Below are 25,365 nucleotides of genomic sequence, written 5' to 3' on the forward strand. Positions count from 1 at the left end.
TCGCCCACATGCAGTGGAGAACTGCAGGCCCGCAAGTGCCGCAGAAAGCCGACTCAGCAAGGTGACGCAACAAAAAGGGAGACAAGTAAAAACACAGAAGAGCACGCAGTGAATGGACAGAGAGCAGACAACAAGCAAGCTGCAAGGGGGGCGGAATACATTAGAAAATAGCAAGGGGAACATGACACTGGGATATAGAAGTAGGCCAGTATTTTCTATCTTGGTCAATAGATGGAGCTTCTGGATAGAGCAGGTAGGCCTAGTTTAGAGAGATCATTTATGAAAGAAGTGATTATTAAGTTGATATTTTAAATAGTTCAGTATGGCAAACTATAGTGGGATACGAACATTATTTTATCAGTATTATGGCAGCACAGTAATAAAGAGAAGGGGGAAAAAATAATCAATGAGCTTTTTGTTTTAAGGAGATAAAGTTAGAAATATATGTAAAACATGAGAGAATACCGGCTGAGAAGAATTGATCAGAGAGAAAATTACATAGGCGGGAAAGACTTCAAGGAATTAGGTTAATAAATGCAGTAGAAACTGAACAACACCCAGTCTTTGTGGAGAGAGCATCTGAGTACCACTGACCTTATTAAGTCAGTGAGGTAACACATCACTTAATTCCCTATCTGCATTGCCATTCCTTTCTACTCTTAGCATCTTCCTGGAAAAGAGTCAAGGACAGGAAGAAGGGACAGAGCTTGATCTTGTGCCTTTAGTAAGGCATCCTGGTTTCAGCAGTTCAGGAGGACTGTCCCCTGGCCTAACCATCACCTGAAAGGTTGGGCTTGCCCAATCAACAGGGGGTCCCAGGGTTGTGTCCTCTGTGCAGAGGCAGGCTCAAAGTTAGAAAGTAAGGAATCCAGACAACTTGCTTGAAAAGCCATATCAGTCCTTTGGGTCTAGAGTGTAATTATCTTAGAAGAAAGGTGTCTACATATAATACCATCTGGAAAACCTGGTATGACAATATTAATTTGGTGAATCCCAGAAAGAGAAAGATTATGTTTTTGAACTAATCCATTCCTGTGAGTGTGAGATTCTTTGGAATGGACTACATCGGTGAGGTGTAACTCGGGTTGCATCTCTGCCTTTTTACTGGAGCTGATATAAACAAAGACAGAGAGAGACACAGACACAGGAAAAGGGAGCTCTGCCATTCTGACCTGGCCATGTAAGAGAGATTTGCCTATAGCTGCAGGAAAGTCAGAGAAGCTCCAAGAGACTGAGAGGAGGAACAGAGACAAGCCCTATGCCTGGCTGCTCAGAGCTGAGCTCCAGGAGATGGTAGTTTCTGGAGGGGAATGCATAGACCTCGGCAGAGATTGCCTGCCAGGTTGCTTTACCACATGGCAACACACATTTCATCACCCAGCTTTGACAACTGTCAGTATGTGGCCAATCTTCTATCACCTTTATCCAGCTCACACCCTTTCTGGATTATTCTGAAACAAAAGGAGAGGTACTTTGGTCCATCTTTAGAGCAATTTTTAAAGAAGGGAGCATGGCATCTTGGTGGCACCTGAAATCCAAGCTGGGGCATAAATACAACAGTCCTCCATATTTCAAGACTGATATTCCTTTCTGGTGCTGGAATTTATTTTGGAGGGCCTCAGTTTTCCTATCAGCAAAACAAAAAGAAAATGGACTAAATCATAGGGAGTTCTGTAACAGTGAACCTTGTGACCTTGACTTCAAGTCAAAAGACCTGACTTCAGGGTGACTCTTGCAAATTATATAATTTGAAACAAGTCACTTAACTTGTCTGAGCCTCTGGATCACCTATAAAATGATCCTTCATGAGACACTGATTGGAAGAAGACAATATACTATATGAAGTTCTGTGAATGGAAAAGCACCATATACATGAGGTACTGTTGAGGTTTTCAGCTAAATAAAAGATGACTAAGGTTGACCTTCTAAATTAGGAAAATGGTGATGCTATTGACAGAAAAGAGGAAGTTGAAAGCCAGAGTTTAATCCAAAAGGAAGATTAAACATAGAGATGTGGGGCTAAACCTCAGGTTCAAATATGTATTTTAAGTGCATTATGTTCATAACATGGTTACGAAACTACATGGTTTCCTTACCTTCACTAAAATACACTTTCACTTTCCTCTGGCTTCTTCCCATCTTTATCCACCTAAGTTCAAAAACCATTTAAGGGAAGCAGATGTGGCTCAACCAGTTGGGCACCCATCTACCACCAGAGGTCCCGGGTTCGGGTCCCAGTGCCTCCTAAAGAAGACAAGCAAACACCTGCACCCACCACAGTGAGCTAAACCGTACTGCATCAACAAGCAGATGCCTAAACTAACAGATTCCACAAACCAGTAGACACCACAGCCCTCAGGGAGTGGATGTGGCTTAGGCTGCTGGGCACTCCCCTCCCATGTGGGATGTCCCAGGTTTGGTTCCCGGTACCTCCTGGCAAGCAATGAGCAAACAGAGGAGAGAATCATCTGGGGGAGGGAGAGATAAATTAAAAAAAAAAAAAATAGGGAAGCAGATTTGGCTCAATGGATAGTGTCCACCTACCACATAGGAGGTCCAGGGATTAAACCCAGGGCCTCCTGACCCGTGTGATGAGCTGGCCCACGTGCAGTGTTGATGCACACAAGGAGTGCTATGCCATGCAAAGGTGTCCCCTGCATAGGGGAGCCCCACATGCAAGGAGTGTGCTCCAGAAGGAGAGCCACCCTGTGCGAAAAAAGCACAGCCTGCCCAAGAGTGGCGCCGCGCACACGGAGAGCTGATGCAGCAAGATGATGCAACAAAAAGAGACACAGATTCCCAGTACTGCTGACAAGAATATAAGCAGACACAGAAGAACATACAGCGAATGGACACAGAGCAGACAACTGGGGAAGGGCAGAGAAATCAATTAAAAAAAAATAACTATTTAAGTGTTTCTTATGTGCTTATATATGCTAGCCACTGGGAATACAAAAAAATACTACTATTAGTCTCTCTCCAAGATGCTCATAGGTCAGGGAGGGACAGATACTTAATATGCAATTAGAATAGATAGACAAGACCCATATTAGACTGTGATCACAGTGCTTGCATAGTAATCATCCATAGGGTGTGGTCAGTTTTGTTCTACTTTTAGAATATAGTGTTTTGGGGTTATCAAAAGCAGGTGACCCAGAAAGCCTTCACTTCATGATTAGCCTACTAGAGAAGCTGGAGAGAGAGCTTAAGGACTGAATTCCTACAGTGAGGGGATGGAGACAAAAGTGCTCTAAAAAGAGATGAAGAAAATATTATTTGGAGAGGAAGAAAATGATGTTAGTGTCCCGAGCAAAAAAAAAGAAGTCTTTCCTTGTGGCCAGGAAAAGGATGGTTTCCGTGGAAATAAATGATGAGTAAAATACGGTAGAAGCCAGATCAAGAAGGCTGGGCAAGGAATGAGTGCTGACAAGGTGTAAAATCTGGCAGTGAAAAGTAGAGAATCAAGCGAGGTTTTTCTCCCCACCCTCCTCACTCAATTATGGAGAGATCATGTTGCACATGCTTTTAGACAATAGAGAGTGAAGCCCAGACAGAGGCTAATAATAATGAAAAACTCATATAATGCTTAATATATGCCTGGCACTAAGCACTTGACTTGTATTAACTTGTTTAATACATTTACTGCTACCCAGCGGGTAAAGACTATTATTATGGCAATTTTATAGATAAAGAAAGGGAGGCACAGAATGATTAACTTGCCCAAGGTCACCCAGCTATAACTAACTGACTGAGTCAGGATTTGAACAAGCAGTCAGCTTCAAATTCTGTGTTATTCAAATTGTACCTGGGACAAATACAACATGCAGGTATCTTTGGGGAAGATGAAAGCCTGTTTATGCTGAGTGACACAAGGCACTAACCACTTTGACATTTCCCTTTAGCTTACACTAGGACTGACATCACCCCACAACCGGGAAGATGCAAAAAGCCAAAGTGAAACTCCAACTATATATGATTTTTTGCTGCTGGCGACTCCAGTTTCAGACCTGTTTTCTTGTCTGTCCAGTTCCGGGGAAAGGTGCTACCGATAATCGGACACCAGGAGGCTGCTGGTCATTCCCAATGGTCACTCATTCAACAAATATTTGGGCATCCACTCTAGGCCAGACATTGTGCTAGGTCCAGAGGTGAAGAAAACAGAGCCTGGCTCTTTCAAAATTTACGTTCTAGTGGACGAGGAGGGCACGGCTGGAGCGGGGAAAGCAAGGGTGACCGGGAGCAGACGAAATGGGAGGGGGCAGAAACTGGCGCACAGAGGCGTTTACACTTTATATGCCGCAGTTCAGCGCCTGTGCGGACACCTAGACCGCCACATTCTATCAAGTGATCCTATACACACACACACCTCCGTCCCCAAATGCCCGTCGGGTCACCCAGCCGTCTTGGGTCAACTGAGCCACCTCGACCGGGGCCATCTCATCATCTCAGAGGTCACGTATCTTGGGGTCCTCTCAGCCTCCGGGTCACTCGGCCTACCGGCCCACCCTCCCTCAGTGCCGGGCCCCTCGGCGAACCAGGTCCCCTCAGTGCCACGCTTCCCTGGCCATAGATTCGGCACATTACGCTTGACGCTTTGTTCTCCTCGCAGCAGGTTTTCGACTCCAGCTGTTCCCCTGCCAGCTCGGGTGCCCCGGCAGCTGCAGCGCCCCCGGCGGCACACAGCAGCCCAGGAAGGGAGTGTCCACCGTCGCCGTCGCCACCGCCCACGCCGCCCACGCCGCCCACACCGCCCCCTCCTCCTCCGCTACCTCCCCCTCCCGGAACGCGGGAGCCTGCGCGAACGCCGCACGCTGGTGGCGCCGCGACCGCACTCCTGATTGGCTGCGCCGCGTGACGACACGGGGCGGGACCCAGCGGCCGCTGGGAGTCGAAGCGCCGCGCGTGCGCAGACGCAGCGCGCTGAGAGGAGGGGGAGGTGGCCGGTTGCTTCTCCCGCGTCCGCCATTTTGTTGCTGTGGCTCCTGGGAACGGGTTGAGCGAAGCCGTCCGAAGGCGCAACGCTTCTTGGGGGTCCGGTGCTGTGCGTGGCGACGCGGATCGTGCAGAGCCGTGGGGACACGGAGCCTGCGCCTTCCAGGCCGGAGTCCCTGGAGGCACCCTTCGGTGCGCCGGCCCGCCCGAGACCCCTGGGCGGCTTCCGCTGCGGCTCTGCTTCCCCGCATTCCCCGACCGGGTCCCTCCGCGAAGCGGCACCGGAGCAGACGGGCGGCGGCGGAGGATGCTGCGGGCCCAGCGCCGCGGCGAAGGTTCTGGCCCTGCCCTTTAAGCGCGACTCGAGGTGTGCCAAGAGGCCCTTTCCTTGGCCCCGCAGCCGCCCGCCCGGTGTAGGCTTTCCGAGCAGGCGAGCGCCGCCGCCCCGACTCGCCCCGAAGCCTCCGGCTGGACACCATGTCCTCCGCCAGGTTCGACTCCTCAGACCGCTCCGCCTGGTACATGGGGCCGGTGACTCGCCAGGACGCTCAGAGCCGGCTCCAAGGCCAGCGCCACGGCATGTTCCTGGTTCGCGACTCGTCCACCTGCCCCGGGGACTACGTGCTGTCCGTGTCCGAGAACTCACGGGTCTCCCACTACATTATTAACTCGCTGCCCAACCGCCGTTTCAAGATCGGAGACCAGGAGTTCGACCACTTGCCGGCCCTGCTGGAGTTCTACAAGATCCACTACCTGGACACCACCACCCTCATCGAGCCTGCGCCCAGGTATGCGAGCGACCGCGCCCGAGGGCGGAGAAGCGGCGGGATGTTTAGCTCTGGGGTCGGGGAGCGTGGCGGCGCGGGGTGGTCGTCTGAACTCACTTTCTACAGAGGGTCTTCGGAACAGATGGCTAGTGTTAGGATTTGGGTCCTTGGATGAAACGGATGCGTTTTTGCCGTAGGTTTTATAGTTTTAATATGTACGCTGTTCACTGTTCGTCACTTTCGTTAGATTATCAGCCTAAAGCAGGGGTTTTTTGAGGGTGGGTTTTCACCATTTTTGGACCACGGGCTTCTTTGAGAATCTGAAGAATAGCCGTGGCATCCCCCCACCGCCCCCTCCCCCCGAAAATGTATGTAAACACAAGTATGCACACCCTTTCAGCTTCTGATACTCTGCGGATCTCTGAACTGCATGGTAAAAACTGTACTGCAGCCACGATAATAATCGACAAATGAAAGTACCTTAGCGTTTAGAAACAAAATCTTTTGTGACCTATCAGAACTGGGTGTTGGTAACCTAGTGCCAAGTTTGAAATGGGCCAGGTTTTTTTTTAATACATTCATTACAAAAAGTAAGTAAAAGGAGCTTTGGCCTCATCGAGGACCTTTTTTGGAAAGTGTATTTTCATTAATAGGCTACCGATAAATTTAGTTAAATTCCAAGGCGGAGTAAGGCTAAAATGTTACTTAGGGGAATTTTTGAATGACATTGAATTCTGTGCTAGTTCAATTTTAAATGTAGTTTTTATATTAAGCCTAATAATTTATTATCTGCTTGAAAGTTAACCCAAAATAACAGTGAGCATCAGTTATCCACTTTCCTAAGTAAAATGTGTTATTTTATTTCATAGCCCATGGCTCATTCGTTATTCTTTTGTTTATTTTGCTTTAATTTCCATTTAATAAGTATTTTATTTCAGAAGATATTTTATTTAAATAATGCCAAACTTGAGCTGAAGGAAATGGTCTAGAATTTTTAAATGAAAGATACCTCACTGCTTTGTTCCTTTTTTAATTATCTATTTTAAAAGGACAGATTTGTTGGTGTAGGTTTTTCAGGGTGAGATATTTCTGACTTTTACAGATCTGATGACAAGGACATTACTGTGAACATTAAACCTTAAAAACTGTTATAATTAATTAAGGAGCCCTAACTGGATGCCAAAGTTTTGCTTCCATGGGATAGAGATATGGGATTAAAAAACAAACCATGACAGTATAATGATTGTAGGATTAACCACTGTACTAAACGGACTTTAAAATCAGGGCAAAGTGTTTATAAATCAAATTCTGTATAGCAAAGATGAAGACAACAAGAATTTCATTGGTAAGGCCTCTTCAGGTCCCTGCAGATGCTGGTAATTGCAGTCAACTTTGACCACAATGTAATTCCAGTATGAAGGGTTGGACAGAATCTTAGAATCCATTGTAATGTGATTTTAAATTATTTTCTGTAAATAACTTCCCTACTTTGTGAAGGTGAATTATATCATTAATTTCAGGCCCTTATTAAACATTGTGCTTCGTTGAGGCTTTTTAGAAAGTACAAGTGAATGCCATGGACCTTCCTAGAGGGAGAAAAAAATGTCTGCTGCAGTGACTTCCCACTACCCACAAAACTGAATCCCATCTCTCTTCTCTACCAAGCATAATTTTCTGTCTTTGACACACGTCCTCACCCCCTTTAGCTTTAGTGCGGCTCAACTAGAGGCTCCCTTAGTCCCTGCTAGTCAACCCTGCTCATGCCTTTGTATCTTTGCTCTGGGTGTTGCCCTTCACTGACCACGTGTCTCCACTCCACTCTTTACCTATTAAAATCCTACCTGTGGTTCTAATCCTTTCACAAATAATGGGGCCTTTCCTGGGCCCTGCAGAGCCAGCCTCCGCAAACCCCACATTCAGTTGTTTTTTCGGGTGCCTTTCCTACTCCCTGTCTCCAGCAACTAAACATTTACCCTTTCCCAGTGTGTCTCTCAGGGCAGTCACAGCACACATTGGATTGGCTCTTGGCTAGATTTCCTTTGTCACACTTAGGCTTTAATGAATGCCTCTCCCAAGCTTGAAGTTAATCGATTTGGTTTTTATGAACCTTTTTTAGAAAAATCTATCCCTTATCAGTTGATAGTACCTATCAGCTAGTGGCTGGGCCAGAAATGCAAATCTGAATGTAATACCCCAAACAGGATAATTTAAGATGTTTAGTTTTTCAGGCATCAAAACTGAGCCCTTTAAGAGCACTTTAGCCAGTTTCATAGCCCATGGCTCATGGGTCATTCTTTTGTTTATTTTGCTTTAAGTTCATGACTGTAGTATCTTCAGAATTTAAGGACTAGTTTTTGTTTTGTTCTAGTCTGGGCCTTTTTAATTGAAAGGATTTTTAATTTTTATTTTCACTTTGCATTTTCATTTAACTACTTGTGAGAGTTATATCCCAGTGATGTAGGTACTGGTTTGAAAAATGGGTGACAGGCATAATTTCTCTGTCATGGAATTACATTTTAGTGGAGGAGACAAGATGAATATAGAAAATAAATAGAAATAAATAGAAAATAAATAAAATACCTGGAAGATTAGTAAATGCTATGAAGGAAATAAACTTAGGCTAAGAAAATAGAAGAGATCTAGCTGAGGTAGTGTGTTCTGCCTGACGCTGAGATCCATAGGCCTGGAAGAAGTAAGCCTTGGATAGAGCCTTTGAGCATAGGGAAAAGCATGACAAAAGCCCCAACGTGACAAACACAGCCAGTGGTTCTTCAAGGAGAAAAGGGGATCATAGAAGAAGAGTTTGGGGGTAGTGGTCAATGTGTAATAGATTGCATTGTATTTAAAGTGCTTTGGGCACCAAGGAAGGACTTTGAAGTAGGGGAGTGACCTAGAACTGTAACCACAATCCAGGTGCAAAATGGTGGTCACTGGAACCGTAGCCATGGTAGAGACAGCAGCGCTAGGATTTGGAGGTGCCTGTTTTGGAGATAGAATTGACAGTCCTCCTTGATGGAGGGAAGGGGAGGGAAACAGAACGGAGAGGGAAAGAAACAGGGATAATTAGGTATATTTGCAATTTTGTGTCCTCTAGGTTTCCCTTATTATTGCTTTTTATATTTGTCTGTAGTATTTCTGTAGTAGATTTAAAATTTAACCCAAGAGAGAAATATAAATAAAAAATAAATCTTTCAAAAAAAAATAACCCAAAAGATAGAATATCAGGTGGTCTCCTGTGATTTTGAGTGGGCCTAAATGTGCACGTGGGTGTAATTTTTACATTTTTTTTTTTTTTTTTTTTAAGATTTATTTTTATTTATTTAATTCCCCTCCCCTCCCCCGGTTGTCTGTTTTCTGTGTCTTTTTGCTGCGTCTTGTTTCTTTGTCCGCTTCTGTTGTCGTCAGCGGCACGGGAAGTGTGGGTGGCGCCATTCCTCGGCAGGCTGCTCCCTCCTTCGCGCTGGGCGGCTCTCCTTATGGGTGCACTCCTTGCGCGTAGGGCTCGCGGGGGACACCCCTGTGTAGCACGGCACTCCTTGCGCGCATCAGCGCTGCGCATGGGCCAGCTCCACACTGGTCAAGGAGGCCCGGGGCTTGAACCGTGGACCTCCCATGTGGTAGACGGACGCCCTAACCACTGGGCCAAAGTCCGTTTCCCATGTAATTTTTACATTGAAAATCATTTGATAAGCAGGAAAAATCCTGTCCATGGTGGTTTTCCCCTCTTCTTTATTTGAGTATAAACATTTTTAAGATTCTGTTTAGGGTATAGTTAGTATTCAGGTAAGCATTAGTGTTTTCTATTTAATAGAAGCTTTTTGACAACAGAATGTTTTGAAAGGTTTCTGGGTATATATAGATTTTTTTAAGATTTTTTAAAGATTTTTTAAGTTTATTTATCCTCCCCCCCCCCCCCCCGTTGTCTGCTCTCTGTGTCCACTCACTGTGTGTTCTTCTGTGTCTGCTTTCATCCTTGGTGGCAACGGGAAACTACATCTCTTTTTTTGTTGTGTCATCTTGCTGAGTCAGCCCTCTGTGTGTGCGGCCCCACTCCAGGGCGGCCTGTGCTTTTTTATGCAGGATGGCTCTCCTTGCAGGGTGCACTCCCTGTGCGTGGGGCATCCCCGCGCAGGGGGCCCCTGCATGGCACGGCACTCCTTGCGTGTGGCAGCTCTGTGATCAGCCAACTCACCACACAGATCAGGAGGCCCTGGGAATGGAACCCTGGACCTTCCCATATGGTAGGTGGACACCCTGTCAGTTGAGCCACATACGCTTCCCTGGGTATATTGTTTTGATGTGAAATACATTTTCCCATGGTTTAGAAACCTGAAAGCGTGTTTAGAAATTAATCCAATTTTAGATTCTGATATATGAAGGCCAAGAGAAAATAAATTGAATTAAGAATTTACTGGGGAAGCAGACTTGACCCAGGTTAGGGCGGTTAGGGCGTCCATCTACCACATGGGAGGTCCTTGGTTTAAATCCCGGGCCTCCTTGACCCATGTGGAGCTGGCCCATGGCGCGGCGCTGATGTGCGCAAGGAGTGCCCTGCCACGCAGGGGTGTCCCCCGCATAGGGGAGCCCCACGCACAAGGAGTACGCCCCGTAAGGAGAGTTGCCCAGCGTGAAAGAAAGTGCAGCCTGCCTAAGAATGGCGCCGCCCACATGGAGAGATGACACAACAAGATGACGCAACAAAAAGAAACACAGATTCCCGTGCTGCTGACAACAACAGAAGCAGACAAAGAAGATGCAGCAAATAGACACAGAGAGCAGACAACTGGGGCAGGGGGTGGGGGGTGGGGCAGAAGGGGAGAGAAATAAATAAATCTTTAAAAAAAAAAAAGAATTTACCATTAAAAATTGAGGAAAGTTGGTCCTTAGAGAAAGTCATGATTTTTACTCAGCAGGCATTGAATATTGCATGTACCTTGTAGTGTGAAAACAACATTAAATGGGGTAGTCCTTGCTGTGCTTGTGAGGACCTTACTAGTTACTGAGATTTTTTTTTTTAAGGCCATTTCTATGGTGTATAATATGGTAAAGTAGCTGCGGGAGAACTGAGAAAGGGGACACAGCCTAACGCTCAGGTACAGAAGAGAACCTAAGCCAAATCATATAGGGACCTGAGGAAACCCTATGGTCCTTTCTCTCCTACATCTAAATATATAAGGGAATTCAAATCTAGACTTATAATTGGGAATGGGGGAGAAGGGTTACCTGGAATTTTGATTGGTATGCTAAAATTTGGCACTGTCAACCCTTGGGTTTCTTCTGATTAGTAGACAGGACTTTAAGCTTAAATTATATTTGTAAAGGTGACGCTACTTAGTAGGAGTTCATATTACCCTAGAGTCTTAGCTGCTAAAATGGTGACAAGTAAGGTGGTGCCACCAGGCAAGTGGCCACTAGCCTGGAATGATGGCAACAAGTGCCAGAGGAGCAGTAGAGCCGTGGTGAGTGGAAGGGGCTTGGAGGGCCAGCCAAGTGCACACAGGGTCTCCTTGTTTCCAGTACAATAGAATTAAACCAGGTGAAGGTGAGTGGAGTGCTTACGCTTTGTTTTCAGAAGGAAAGGATAGAAATAGGCATAGGAAATGCTTCCCTGTGTCTGTCATTTTTAATGTGATTAGGAAGTGCAATTTATCAAGGTCTCCTGTATACCAGAGCATAATACTAAATTCAAAATATGTAATGGGAGTAAACCATGGTTCTTGCCTTTGAGGAGCTCAGTCTTTTGAAAAAATTAAAATAGAATGCTGTGGAAGCTTAAAAGCCAGGGTGATCAACTTTGCCTAAGGGTCAGGGAAGACTTGAAGAAGAGGTACTCTTTCAATTAATTTTTTTTTTAACATTTTTTTTTCTCTCCCCTTCCCGCCACCCCATTGTCTGCTCCGTGTCCATTGACTGTGTGTTCTCTTTGTCCACTTGCATTCTTTGTCAGCAGCACCAGGAATCTGTATCTCTCTTTTTGTTGTTGTGTCTTGCTGCGTCAACTCTCCATGTGTGCAGTGCCCCTCCTGGGCAGGCTGTGCTTTTTTCACACGGGGCAGCTCTCCTTGAGGGGCACACTCCTTGCACGTGGGGCTCTCCTATGCAGGGGACACACCTGTATGGCACGGCACTCTTGTGCACATCAGCACTGCTCGTGGGCCACTCACCACACAGGTCAGGAAGCCCTGGGTTTGAACCCTGGACCTCCCATGTGGTAGGCAGATGCTCTATCAGTTGAGCCAAATCTGCTTCCCTCAACTAATTCTTGAAGTATGTGAGGTAGAAGTGGTAGCTGTGAGTGATGGGCAAAGGATAAAGCTAAATTGTAAAGGCTCTTCTGTGCCTTGCAAATAAATAAGTTTGAACAGTAGGGGCCATCTAAAGTTTCTAAAAAGAGAGTTGTCATGATTTAGAAACTGTTTTGGCTAGGAAATGGTACAGGGTAGGGAGAGAGTTTGGAGTGTGGGACTAATTAAAGGCTGCTAATGGACTGAAAAAAAGACCAAGAGGATCTGAAGATCAAATGCATTGGCAATATAAACCAAGTCTGACTGGTTTAGAAAGGTATAGAAGGGGGAAACAACAGTTGCTTGTAGAAAGGTGGGGAAAGAGGTATGAAATCAGGAATGATTGGGTGGTGCCTTGGAGTGAAACCAAAAGCATTTTGACTGGAAAGCTACTTAGCCTGGGGATAAAAATTTCAGAGTCTAAAAGTAAACAGAATCACAGAATGAGTGCGCAGAACGGGAATTAGCAGGGGAAGAGGAGCTGTGGAGAGGCCATGAGTGATGGCATAGGCACCCAGGATGAGACGAGGTTGGAGAGGTCCTCTATAAAATGCCACTGCATGGTAAAGAGCTGTGACCACACCAAAAGTATTTTCACTAGAGGTACTTAGCTGATATTCTTGGATTTGATTCTTCCACCAGTGTTTTTAGAAACATTTTACTGTGAGATAATTCATATATACAAAATAGTATGTGTATACATGCATACATACATAATAAAAAATACTTTTCAATATCCATGTACCCACTTCAAGAAATGGGACATTCTGGGAAACGGACTTTGGCCCAGTGGTTAGGGCGTCCGTCTACCATATGGGAGGTCCGCGGTTCAAACCCCGGGCCTCCTTGACCCGTGTGGAGCTGGCCATGCACAGCGCTGATGCGGGCAAGGAGTGCTGTGCCACGCAAGGGTGTCCCCCGCGTGGGGGAGCCCCACGCGCAAGGAGTGCGCCCGTGAGGAAAGCCGCCCAGCGTGAAAAGAGGGAGCAGCCTGCCCAGGAATGGCGCCGCCCACACTTCCCGTGCCGCTGACGACAACAGAAGCGGACAAAGAAACAAGACGCAGCAAATGGACACCAAGAACAGACAACCAGGGAAGGGGGGGGAAATTAAATAAATAAATAAATCTTTAAAAAAAAAAAAAAAAAAAGAAATGGGACATTCCCAGTACCTTTGGAAAGCCCTCTCTCCAGAAGTTGAGTGTATACATTCTTTAGCATGAATAAGAGATTTTAGGATTACGCGGTTTCTTAACACTCAGGTTAAAGAAGATGTTTGGGAAGCAGACATGGCTCAACTGATAGAGCGTCTGCCTACCACTGTCCAGGGTTCAAACCTAGGGCCTCCTGGCCCGTGTAGTGAGCTGGCCCACACACAGCACTGCTGCGCACAAGGAGGGCTATGCCTCATGGAGGTGTCCCCTGGGTAGGGAAGCCCGAAGCGCAAGGAGGGCACCCTGCGCTTAGGCGCCCTGCACAAAAAAAGCTCAGGAGTGGTGCCGCACACACGGCTGACACAGCAAGATGACGCAAGAAAAAAGAGACACAGATTCCTGGTGCCACCGAGAATGCAAGTGGACACAGAAGCACACACAGCAGCAAATGGATACAGAACAGACAGTGGGGGTGGTGGGATAAACAGTAAAATAAATCTTTAAAAAAACAATAAAAATAAGTCTTAATTTATGTTCCTAAATGAAGCTAAGAATGTCTTTAAGCAAAGAAAGGCAGAGGCAGGTTCGATACCATTAGATAAGGAAAGCCACCTTTCTGGGGCCTTGCTGCTCTGTGTGGGTCTTGGACCACAGGCACAGCAGAGTTGGAAAAGCATGGGGTGCTTTACTAGGTTTGGAAAACTCTTCATATGTAAACTTGAAAAGGGAGTTGGGGGTGCTAGTTTCAGTCTGGCTAAAGAAACAAATGGAAATGATTGAGAAGCAGTCAGTTTTTCCACTTTTATGTCTCATAATGCTTTAGCCAGTGGGCCTACTACAAAGGGCACTGGCAGCATTGTTTTTGTTTCATCTCCACAGGGGAACTAATGTGTGATTTGCAGGGAATTTTGATGGCTAAATGTGTTTGAGAATTTGAGAATATGAAGGGGAGGGCTTTGAAATGTCAGGGATGGCTAGGGAAATTGATTTGGTGTCAGATCAGGGGTATCTGTGCAGATAGTCAGGAAATGGGGCCCCAAGGTCACTGAAGTATAGTGGTAGAGAAAGTATAAGCCACCTGATTAAAATCTTCCATTTTTATCAGATTTGTACATATATGTGTATACACACCCTCATCCATCAATCCTCTCAACCCAGTTGTGTAGACCAGCGGTCAGCAAACTTTTTCAGTAAATGGCCAGATGGTAACTATTTTATACTTTGTGGGCCCTATGCCCACAGTCAAAACTGCTCAACTATGCCTTGTAGTGCTAAAGCACTAAAGCAGTAGATGGCATATAAACAAAGGGGCTTGACTATGTTGTAGTAAAATTTTATTTATAAGAGCAAGTGATTGCCAGTTCACACCCACAAGGTTGGCTACCATTAAAAAAACAAAACAAAACAGAAAATAGTGTTAGAAAGGATATAGAGAAATTGGAACTCTAGCACATTGTTGGTGGGAATGTAAAATGGTACAGCCACTGTGGAAGGCAATAGGGGGTTTCCTTAAAAAGTTAAAATTTAGAATTATTATTTGACCTGGCAATCCCACTTCTACATATATATATCCAAAGAAAGTGAAAACAGGGTCTTAAATAAATACTTGTTTACCAAGCACCAATTTTATAGCAGCATTATTCATAATAGTTAAACAGTAAAAACAACCCCTGTGTCCATCAACAAATGAATGGATAAAGTATGAAACATACACACAGTGGAATGTTATTTGGCCATCAGAAAGAACAGTTCTACAATAGGCTGCAACAAGGAAGAACCTTGAAAACATTATGTTCCATAAATAAGCAAGACACTTAAGAGCCAGTATTATATGGTGTCACTAATAAGAAATGGCTAGAAATAACAAATCTGCAGAGATAGAAGCAGATTAGAGGTTGGGGGCTGGGGGAAGTGTATGTTTGGTGAATGTTTTAAAATAAAAGGCGGGGGGGGGGGGCGGGAAATGGACTTGGCCCAGTGGTTAGGGCGTCCGTCTACCACGTGGGAGGTCTGCGGTTCAAACCCCGGGCCTCCTTGACCCGTGTAGAGCTGGCCCATGCACAGTGCTGATGCGCTCAAGGAGTGCCGTGCCACGCAGGGGTGTCCCCTGTGTAGGGGAGCCCCTCGCGCAAGGAGTGCGCTCCATAAGGAGAGCCACCCAGCACGAAAGAAAGTGCAGCCTGCCTAAGAATGGCGCCACCCACACGGAGAAATGACACAACAAGAAGACGCAGCAAAAAGAAAACACAGATTCCCGTGCCACTGACAACAACAGAAGCGGACAAAGAAGACGCAGCAAATAGACACAGAGAACAGCCAACCGGGGTGGGGGGGAAGGGGAGAGAAATAAATAAGTAAATAAATCTTTAAAAAAAAAAAAAGAAAAGGCAGTGGGCTGAATTGCCTACCAGACATGGTTTGTGGGCTCCCCAGGCCAGATTCGAAGCTAGTTTTTGTTCAGTGTACTGGAGCTAAGAATGATTATTACATTTTTTAAGGGTTGTTTAAAAAAATTAAAATATATTATAAAGACCCTTTGTGGCTCACAGAACCTAACTGGCCCTTTACAGAAGTTTACCAACCACCCAAGGGCCTTGGCCAGCAAGGCCCAAGGTCCGTACATGTGGGAACCAGCGATGTATGGCGTGGAGAGGCTGGTGAAGGGAGCCTGGGAGCCTGTGGTCTTGACCTGATATACAATCAAAATAATTTAAACCTTTCTTCAACAAAATCTTCCATCTTCATGGGGGCTAATCTGCAGCAGAATTGCATTTGTACATCCACTTCCTTGCCTGTTCTGACCCTTAGCAGACTCCCCTCCTCATTGTCCCTGTCTGCCTCCGCAGTAATGCACATTGCACTGCACACTCGTTTGCCTTACAGTCTCTACCTCTACTCAGTTGTCAGTCTTCTGAGAGCAAGAACTTGGTTTTATTCATTGTTTATCCATAGAGTTTAGTACATAGTAGGCCTGGTGAAGCCTGGTAAATGGAACCAATTGGTGTTAACGCCCTCTGAAGCTGTAATATATTGTGGTTGTCTCAAGATCTCTGTTTAACTTTTAACCACACACAAAAATAAAATGAGATCCAAGATACAGTGGTCATCTACTTACTATGCTCTTAAATTTATGTGGTGCTCCCCAAAATATTCACCAAGGCACTGTGGCCCTTGAAATAGGCACAGGAGTGTACTTTAAGTAGAGGGAGAAAATGAATTGGATGCTCAGTACAGGTTAAGGACGGTTGTGAATGTTTCATGTGCTTGCGTCACACAATTTATTACATTACTTCTCATATTCCTGTAAAATGCAGCATTTGTCACTGAAGCTGGCTAGCTTAGAAGTCATTAAGTAAGGACCTGAGAGTCAGAGTGCTATAAAATTAGTTTGTTTTTTTACATTGAAAAAGATATAAATTTTGCCAAATTTTGACACTTGCTCTCCGGAAAGCAGTGTGACAGTACGTACCAAGGACCATCAAAATGTCCATGTTCTTTAACCTGGTAATTCCAGTTGTTGGAATCTAGGCTTTTCAAAAAATCTAACATAGGGAAAATATGCTCACAGGGATTCAGAATATTGATGGTTAATATGGGGAAGTAGAAAATAAACTAAATATCCAAAACTGTAGGAATGCTTGGTTGCAGCATTTTCACTGAATGAAATGTCAGGCTGCCTGAAAGCTATGGCCATGAAGACCAGTAGGGGGGATATGTCTGCTGTCTGCCTGGGAGCAAGAAAACTGCCTCAGGCCAACGACACAAGACTCTCCTAAGAAAGCTATAAACTGAGGCAGTTAGGGGAGATGAAGAGAAGGATAGAAGTATTTATGTTAGGGCAGGAACTGTGGAGTGTGTGTGTGTGTGTGTGTGTTACAATGTGATGACACTTCATAAAAAGGAAACTTTTTTTTTCTCCTTAAAATGCTTCAATGTAGGAAATCACTTTGCATATGAAATACTTCTCAGAGCATTTATTGAGATAGAAGTAAAGAAATAAAGGGGAAAGAAAGGAAAAAGCCATGAGCTGATTGAAGATAAGTCAAATCATGTCTATCGTTAAACAGGCATGTCCTATCTTGGCATGATCCTTCCGTGCTGTCCTAGAGCTAATGGTCTCAGGTGATGCTGGTGAAGCCATCTCTTAAAGAGGTACAGACTCTTTGGATGAGGCCCAGGGTTTATTGACATACTGTATATTTTGTGCTTTAGAAAAGTTGGGGGGTGGGACAGGGAGCTAATGGTAAATTTTTTTTTCTGAAACTGGTGTTTTTGCAACTTTTCAGAAACATTTCTTAGGTTAAGAGGGGCCTCTCCTTTTGCGGATGGGGTTATTGCTGGAGAGCAGGAGCTGTACTTTTATAATGTGCTTTTTATAATGTGTTGATGTCTTCAACACATACACAGTGAATCCCTCTGTGAATCTCTTGGCCTTGAGGGGCGGGGTTGGGGGGATGTCTGTGCATTGATACGTGGCAGAGAGCTAGCTCTTAAGAACCTCTGAGTTTTGCCGTAAGAACTTCCACAGTGTTTTCATTTTGTTGGCCAGGTGAGTATACAGTATGTTTTTTGGTTGTTGTTTTTAATTTGGAAAGTGTATTAGCCCTTTTCTGCTTTTCATATTTTAGGGACAGAGACCTTTGTCATGGGCTCGCTACTCAGCACAATCCTAATGAAAGGCGGAGAGGCTGCAATATTCACCCATTTTCCTTCTTTGGGCCCAGAAAAGTGCTGTACAACTGCCATCACTTAGGACCAGCAGGAAGTGGGGTGTGATGTTTTGTGGGGATTCTAAGGAAGGTGGATATTGAAGTTACTTGAGATTTTAAAAATAAATTCAAATCTATTATTTCTGTGTGTAAAACAAGTGGGTGCAAATAAACTCCAGTAATTTGGAATGGCACATTCAGAAATATTAGGGTTTTGTTTCATTTTTCCAGAAAATACAGTAGTGTGATAAAACTTAATTATTGAGATTACAGAAAAAATATATTTATTTTTTTTTAAGTTTGAGAAACACTGGTGTGCAGTAAGATTTTTCTCTTAATTTTTTTCCCTCTTAAGATATCCGAGCCCATCAATGGGATCTGTATCAGCACCTAACCTGCCTACAGCAGAAGAAAATCTGGAATATGTACGGACTCTCTATGATTTTCTTGGGAATGATGCCGAAGATCTGCCTTTTAAGAAGGGTGAGATCCTGGTGATAGTAGAGAAGCCTGAAGAACAGTGGTGGAGTGCCCGCAACAAGGATGGCCGGGTCGGCATGATTCCCGTCCCTTACGTTGAAAAGCTTGTGAGGTCCTCCCCACATGGGAAGCATGGAAATAGGAATTCCAACAGTTACGGGATCCCAGAACCTGCTCATGCCTACGCTCAACCTCAGACCACAACTCCTCTCCCTGCAGTTGCTAGTACTCCTGGGTCAGCGGTCAACCCTTTGCCATCCACTCAGAATGGACCTGTCTTTGCGAAAGCAATCCAGAAAAGAGTGCCCTGTGCTTATGACAAGACTGCCTTGGCATTAGAGGTAAAATCCACTGAGGCTGGGTTTGGGGGTCCTTTAACATTTGATTTCTCTTTTTTGTTTTAATTTGGTTCCAGCAAAGTAATGATTACTCATTTAAGGTTATATTTATGAAAATAAGAGAACTGGGTGATTTTTAAAGTGCCAGCTAAGAGCTGCACATCATTCTTTTTTCCTGTCCTACACCAACCAAGTTCTCAGCCTGCTCTCTTTTCTTCTTCCAAACGCTCAGAGTCTCTCAGTAGTTGGCTTTCTTTCCAGTAAGGAAAGGTGATGGTTAAGAAATACCCAGGATCTAAGTAGAAAGTCAAGCTATGGACACAAAGCCACTTGTATGGTTTCACTTTTCTAACACTATGACCAGTTGAGGAGGAATATTCATAAATGTCTTAGAGTTCCTCTTCATCTAGACTGAGGAGTCATTTTAAAATCTCAGACCTTGCATATTAGAGATTTTTTTAAAAATCCAGAAAGTTGATGTTGGTGAGCCTATTAAGGGAGGAAGGATGAGATAGTGAATCACAGAAGGTAGATGTTTGGTGAGACATTTGGTAATCCCAGAGCAACCATACACACAACACCAACCCCATGGTGGTGAGGGCCCTAGGGAAAGAAAGGATGGGAGGATCTGAAAAATAAAGTTTTGTGTTTTTTTTAATAATTTTTTTGACATACAGTTCACAAACCTCATAATTAACACCTTTTTAGTGTACAATTCAGTGTTTTTGTTTTTGTTTTTGTTTTTGTTTTTTGCTTATCTGCTCCTTTTTTTCTTTAGGAGGCACCGGGAACTGAATCCAGGACCTCCCATGTGGGAGGCGAGCTCCCAACTGCTTGAACCACATCCGCTCCCCAAAGTTGATTTTTAAAATTCAGATTTGTAGAACAGTCTGATGTATTTTCTTTTTTTTTTTTTTTTTTAATTTCTCTCCCCTTCCTCCCCGCCCTGCCCTAGTTGTCTGTTCTCTGAGTCCATTTGTCCGCTTCTGTTGTTGTCAGCGGCACAGGAATCTGTTTTTGTTGCGTCATCTTGCTGCATCAGCTCTCCATGTGTGCGGCGCCATTCCTGGGCAGGCTGTGCTTTTTTTGCGCTGGGCCGCTCTCCTTATGGGCGCATTCCTTGCTTGTGGGGCTCCCCTGTGCGGGGACACCCCTTCGTGGCACAGCACTCCTTACGCGCATCAGCACTGCGCATGGGCCAGCTCCACACAGGTCCAGGAGGCCCAGGGTTTGAACTGCGGACCTCCCATATGGTAGGCAGATGCCCTATCTACTGGGCCAAGTCCGCTTCCCAATATATTTTCTTTTTGATAAATTTTTTACTAGGGTTTAAAATGCACACACAGTGAGTTGGGTCCTGCATATTACTGTGCCTGAAATCCCACTTCTATTGTTTAATCCTGGAGAAAATCAGTTAGCCTCTGAGCTTCTCTGCCTTTGCCTGTAAAATGGAAATAGCCTACTCTGCCATCCTCGGCAGGCTGATAGTGTTGGTGAAAATGCTTTGTAAACAACAGATTGCCATGTCAGTATCATTATATATAACTACAGTTGAATATTCTTTCTTAATGTATCAAATGGCATATACATTAAAGAAACTAAGATTAAGTTGGGGACTGTTCTCTTTGTGTTCACCTGAAGGTCACAGTAGGGAGGGTTGGGAGACAGCCCAGGGGCATCCCAGAAGGGTGAAGTAATCAAAGTCTGTTGCTTTGGAAATGCAGAACTTCCCCAGGGTTACTTCTCCCTGTGAGGGTGAGCACCTGAGACCTGTGGCAAAGACCAGAGGCTGGGAGGACCCAGCTGCTTTTCCTCGTCCCAGTGGAAGAACCAGAAAGAAACCAGAGAAGTGGTTCCACAGATAGAGGCTTGGGGACGCAGGCCTTCCAAAGACCTTTGTACCTCTATAAAAACTGCCCCTACACAGGTGTACCCCTCTGCCCTAGTGTATACCTCAGCACCTTAAAATAACTTTGGGCTCTGAACACTCTCCAGTTTATCTCGTGGTTTCAGCCTTTTGGGTCACAGAGTTGGTGTGACTTGTGTGTGTTATGGAGCTGGTGTCAGCACACCAGCCTTGGGGGCTGGGCTCCCAGTCAGATCTCAAGGTCCTAAAGGATGTCAGGAATGGGGTCCTTAGCTGAGCTAGAGCACCACTTATCTTGGGCACTGCCCATTAGTCCTTAGGCTCTAAGAGGAGCATTTGAAAACCCCATGACTGCTGTGTGGTCCTGGGAGTATGCCATGGGGTGGTAGAGTGGGGCACTTGGAGCTCGGTGAGTGGCAGGTATGGGTGCCTGAGAGAGGCCAGGAGGAGAAAGAAGTCTGCTTAGTGCTGTGTATATTACGATAACCCACACACTTGGCTAGACTGCAGCCCTCACGGTCCCTTAGGCCACAGAGGACTTCACACCTGAGCCTCCTTATGACACTAACCAGCTATCTCAGTCCCATCCAAGGCTTTGCTTGGTGCTTCACTGACCCAAAAAATAACTCACCAAATTCTACTTCACAGTATTCCTCATTCTATATGTTTAAATGAAGCTTTATAGCATAAGTAAATACTTCTGTGGATTATGTTCTCTTCTAGTGGTGCCTGTCTGATCTTGTTAAAAACAACTCTTTCTCTTGGGGCTGTTGCAATTAGGTTACCAGGAAAGGTATTAAAATTAAAATGGGAAACAGTATGACAAGTAGGACAGAATGTGCCAGTAAATGAAACCTCATATTCCCCTGACAGCAGTGTTAACACAGACCGGTGATGGCTTAGGAGAACTTTATTCCTTGAAATTACTTGGCAAGATTTTTTTATCCCCCAAACTTGGTTTTCAAAAGAACATTCCTGCAAGTAAAGAGAGATTTTAAAACCGGTCTGAGATTAGTCGTTTTCCTCTTTCTTACCTTTAAAGAAGTGAATTGATCCTGGGACTTGATTTGGAGGTAGAACAGTTCATCTGGGTAAGATGACTGCTAGTGGTCATTGTCCCTGCTCCTTCAAAACAGCTGAGCTCTCCTGTTCTCTTAATGTCTCCTGTGTCTTGTGTCACGGGGCTGGAAGGGCTTCTGGTAAGTGGACTGTTTGGAGTAAGAGTGCTGTTGTTATAAAATACCTGAAGTCAAAATTGTGTTCTCTGGCCTGATAGAGGAGCAGTGTGGTTAGGGAAAAATCAGGTACATGCATTCAATCTTGGCTTTTCCTGGTGCCATCTTACGCAAGTCCTCAGAGCCTGATCTAAAAACCAGGCTCTGACAGTTGCTATGCATTGGTTCATTAATTATCCATTTATGCAGCAAGCTGTGTGAGGCCTGGTCGAGCCCTGCCACCCTGGAGCTTACCATCTGGTGAAACAGACAAAAATAACAGTGAGGTAAATAGGAGGAACAGTGGGGATGGAGGTGGGAGATGGCAGTGTGGGTAGGTAGTGTGGAATCTCAGGGATCACTGTGAGTTCCCCTCGCTGGGTGACCTGTGGTTTATACCCCCATCTGACTCAGCTCTAGAGGTCCAGACAGCTCTAGATAGGTCTAGACAGGGTCACATCCGTCCCACATAAGGAGATGCTCTGTCTCACCCCCTGTCACACTTCCCCCTTCCCCAGGGCTTGTCAGAGATGCCCGGGAGTGCACATGTACTTTCCCAAATAGAGAGCTAAGGTGCCTTTTCAAAACTCAGATGTGTGGGTGTCCAAGACTGGGAGGAATAGTTTCCAACTCCCCTCTCTCATCTTTTTTTTTGTTTAAGATTTTTTATCTACCCCCCTTATAGCTTTGCGCTGTCTACTCTCTCTGTTTGTTGTGTGCTCTCCATGTCTGCTCATCTTTTTTTTTTTTTTAAGGAGGCACTGGAGGCCTCCCGTGTGGGAACCCCATCTACTCCCCCCGTTCCCCTCTTGGGCCTCTCCCCAGGACTCACCTGATTCCTACTGCACCCCTTGTTCATTGACATCTCTCAGTCATCTTTCAGAATGTCTAATTTTGGAAGTTTGATTTACTCTCTTTCTACTGTACCAAAGTACTTTTTCCTTGATCACAATATCGTATCAAAGGGACTTTTGAATTAGGCTCCCCCCACCTTCTAGCATATCATATTCTCACTGGCGTATGGATCAGAGAAAGATATTCTTAAAAGGGCTTTGTTCTTCTTAATGTATAAATTGGATGAAAATACCATGAAACTAGGGCCCTGGGGTACAGGATATCCCCACCTAGTCATTATTCCGACCTCAATTTTATGTAAGTGGTAATAGATACTGAGTGAGAAGAATCACCTGCTAGGGGCTTTATGTGGAGTGTTTTATTTACTGCTTCTGCCTGTCCGGTAGGATAGGTTGTATGAGGTAGAACTGGGACGTGGCCCATCTTCTGCATCACAGCAGACTGGGCCACAATATTTTGGACCCCGGGCCCACCCTAAAATGGAATCCTTCTGTTTCCACAAGAAGTGTTAGCCAGCTTGCAACCCATGGACAAGAGATTGGGAAACCCTCTGAAGCAAGATAATGAATGATTAGGGAGTGTACGTGGACTGGAATGGCATGTACCATGGGACCGGTCGCCTAGGCAAACTCACAGGGGTTGGCCTTCAAAGACATTGACCCAGGCACTGCCCTGAAGGATCATGGGCAAGGAAGAGACCAAGTCTTCAGTACTAAGAGTCAGTTATGTAGCATTCAGTTATGGATTGAGAGTCCATGAAACTTAATTGACTATTACTCACGGCACAATGGACAAAGCTCCTTGCCCTCCAGACCCTCTCTCCAACTGCAGCAGCTTTGCTTCCAGTACAGGTGCACAGAGAATATAGGGGCAGAAATAAAAGAGCTAGAGGGCCCAGACAGCTCTGTGAGGGTAGAGGGCCTGGGCATGTAGCAGATACATAATATTTATTGAATTAATGAATGAAAGCCAAAGATAGTAGGAAGGACCCTGACCAGTGTTTATAGTACATGAGTTTTGTTTTGTTTTGTTTTGTTTTAAGCTTGAAAATCTGGTAGAAGATATGAAATCTTTCTCCAGAAAAACAAGGTACATTAAGGCATATACATATAATTCAGCATATACTTTTAGAATGTTCTTGGAACCCTGAAAGCCATCAGTGTCACCAAAGCTAGAACTTTTCCAATGTAACCCATTGTGTTCCTAATCTTATTTTATTGGACCTGAGAGTACAGTCTCAGAATATCAGTATGGGGAGCAGAGTGTGATTGGGGAAGCACAAATCTGCTATTGTGACAACCAGTGCCTTGGTCCATCTGGGCCTTCACCACTCTCTGAACCAAGTACCCAGAAGTCAGGCAGCACAGTTATTTCCAGAGCCCTTCTGCACATACTCTGGACAGGTAGAGCTTATCCATACTATTGCCCGAGTAGGAAGTGCCCTTTTAACTTTAATTTTAATTTTAACTCTTGCCTTCTCCTTGCATGGTCTTCATAAAACATAAAGAGGTTCAGGAAGGACTAACCGATGTCCCTGCCAGTGTTCTTAATTTTAGAGTTAAATGTGTACTCTTCCCAGGTGCAGCCAGGCACAAACTTTTTTTTTTTTTGCCAGCTCTAGTAATGGTTAGGATTGTCCAGTTTAGAAGGTGATATTTAGTAAAAGCCTGTGCCGCCTCTTGTTCTCTTGATGGGGGGCCAACCACATCTTCCAGGCCTCCTTTGTTTCTTGAATGGAGTTAATACCCAGTCACTTGGAGATTGATCTGCCCTCCAAAGCAAGTGCTTCTGTGGGCTCGATTCTTCTGTAAAGCCAGAAAAAGGGCACTGTACCAGAATTGGAAGTGATGATAGGCGCTGCAAGATGGCTGAGGAGCTACGGACCATTCTAGGCCCTGAGCCTGAGCTGTGTGCAGCAGGCTGCACAATGTGGTGTGGGTTTCTTCTCTGTTGGTGGTCTGGGGCTTGTGTTGTGGGGCTCCACAAACACAGGGTCTTGAACAGAAGCAGAAAGCAGCCTGAGGGCCAGCGTGGAGTGTACTGGCACGTGCAGGCTCCTGGAAGCCACACCAAGGCAGTAATGGGCAAGTGGCCATCAGAAACTGACTGGCCCATCTCTTTGTCTCAGTCGCTCCCTGACCATTTCTGCTGGCCGGAGATCCCATGCTCTGCAACAGTGATGCAACTCTATTTTTCTCCCACTTGATGCTTTTTACCTTGTGTTGCCTTTATTTAGTCCAACAAACAGTCATTGAGCAGTCTTGTGCTAGACTGCGGATTCTTTATCATCTGCCCCTCAGTGAAAGCATAGGTTCCTTGAAGATAAGCACTGACCTCGATTTCCTTGTAGCAGATGCTCAGTAACTGGTCACGGTTGGAGGTGATGGTAGTACTGCTTTGTGAATGTAACTAAACTACACTGAAATGTGCACATAAAAATTATTTAAATGGCAGGTTTTATGTTATATATATGTTACCACAATAAAAAATTTTTTAAATCTTTCTTCAGTTGATTAGGTAGATAGGCTTGTGTGGAAAGTATCCTGTACTAAAGATTGCCAAAGTCATAAATCACTTGGAGGCATGAGATTTGCATTTTCTTGGCAGTGAATGAGTACCTGGCTCACATTCTTCTCTATCTGTGGGTTGTCTTCCTCAGCGGCTTAGTATCCATCACAATGATTTATTAGATATCACACACACACCCCACCCCAATTTTCAGACCTGCCCATATCTTTTCTAATATGCCATTTTTCCTCATCAGTT

General features: G+C 45.0%; 1 protein-coding gene across 3 annotated transcripts in view; it reads left to right on the plus strand.

Moving 5' to 3' along the window:
- The first annotated feature begins 4,914 nt into the window (after positions 1 to 4,914).
- The window catches only part of CRKL (CRK like proto-oncogene, adaptor protein), a 31,368-nt gene continuing 10,917 nt past the window's right edge, over positions 4,915 to 25,365 (plus strand). For 2 of the 3 annotated variants that reach the window (XM_004466470.3, XM_004466469.4), the window contains exons 1-2: positions 4,915 to 5,720; positions 18,201 to 18,666. In XM_004466470.3, the coding sequence (XP_004466527.1) occupies positions 5,410 to 5,720; positions 18,201 to 18,666 (777 nt within the window). In that variant the 5' untranslated portion in view covers positions 4,915 to 5,409. Of the gene's footprint in view, positions 5,721 to 18,200; positions 18,667 to 19,441; positions 20,272 to 25,365 lie in introns of those variants that run through there. The other variant, XM_058281763.2, reaches the window with a different exon arrangement.

Source organism: Dasypus novemcinctus, chromosome 19, assembly GCF_030445035.2.
Source record: "Dasypus novemcinctus isolate mDasNov1 chromosome 19, mDasNov1.1.hap2, whole genome shotgun sequence".
Taxonomy (NCBI): domain Eukaryota; kingdom Metazoa; phylum Chordata; class Mammalia; order Cingulata; family Dasypodidae; genus Dasypus; species Dasypus novemcinctus.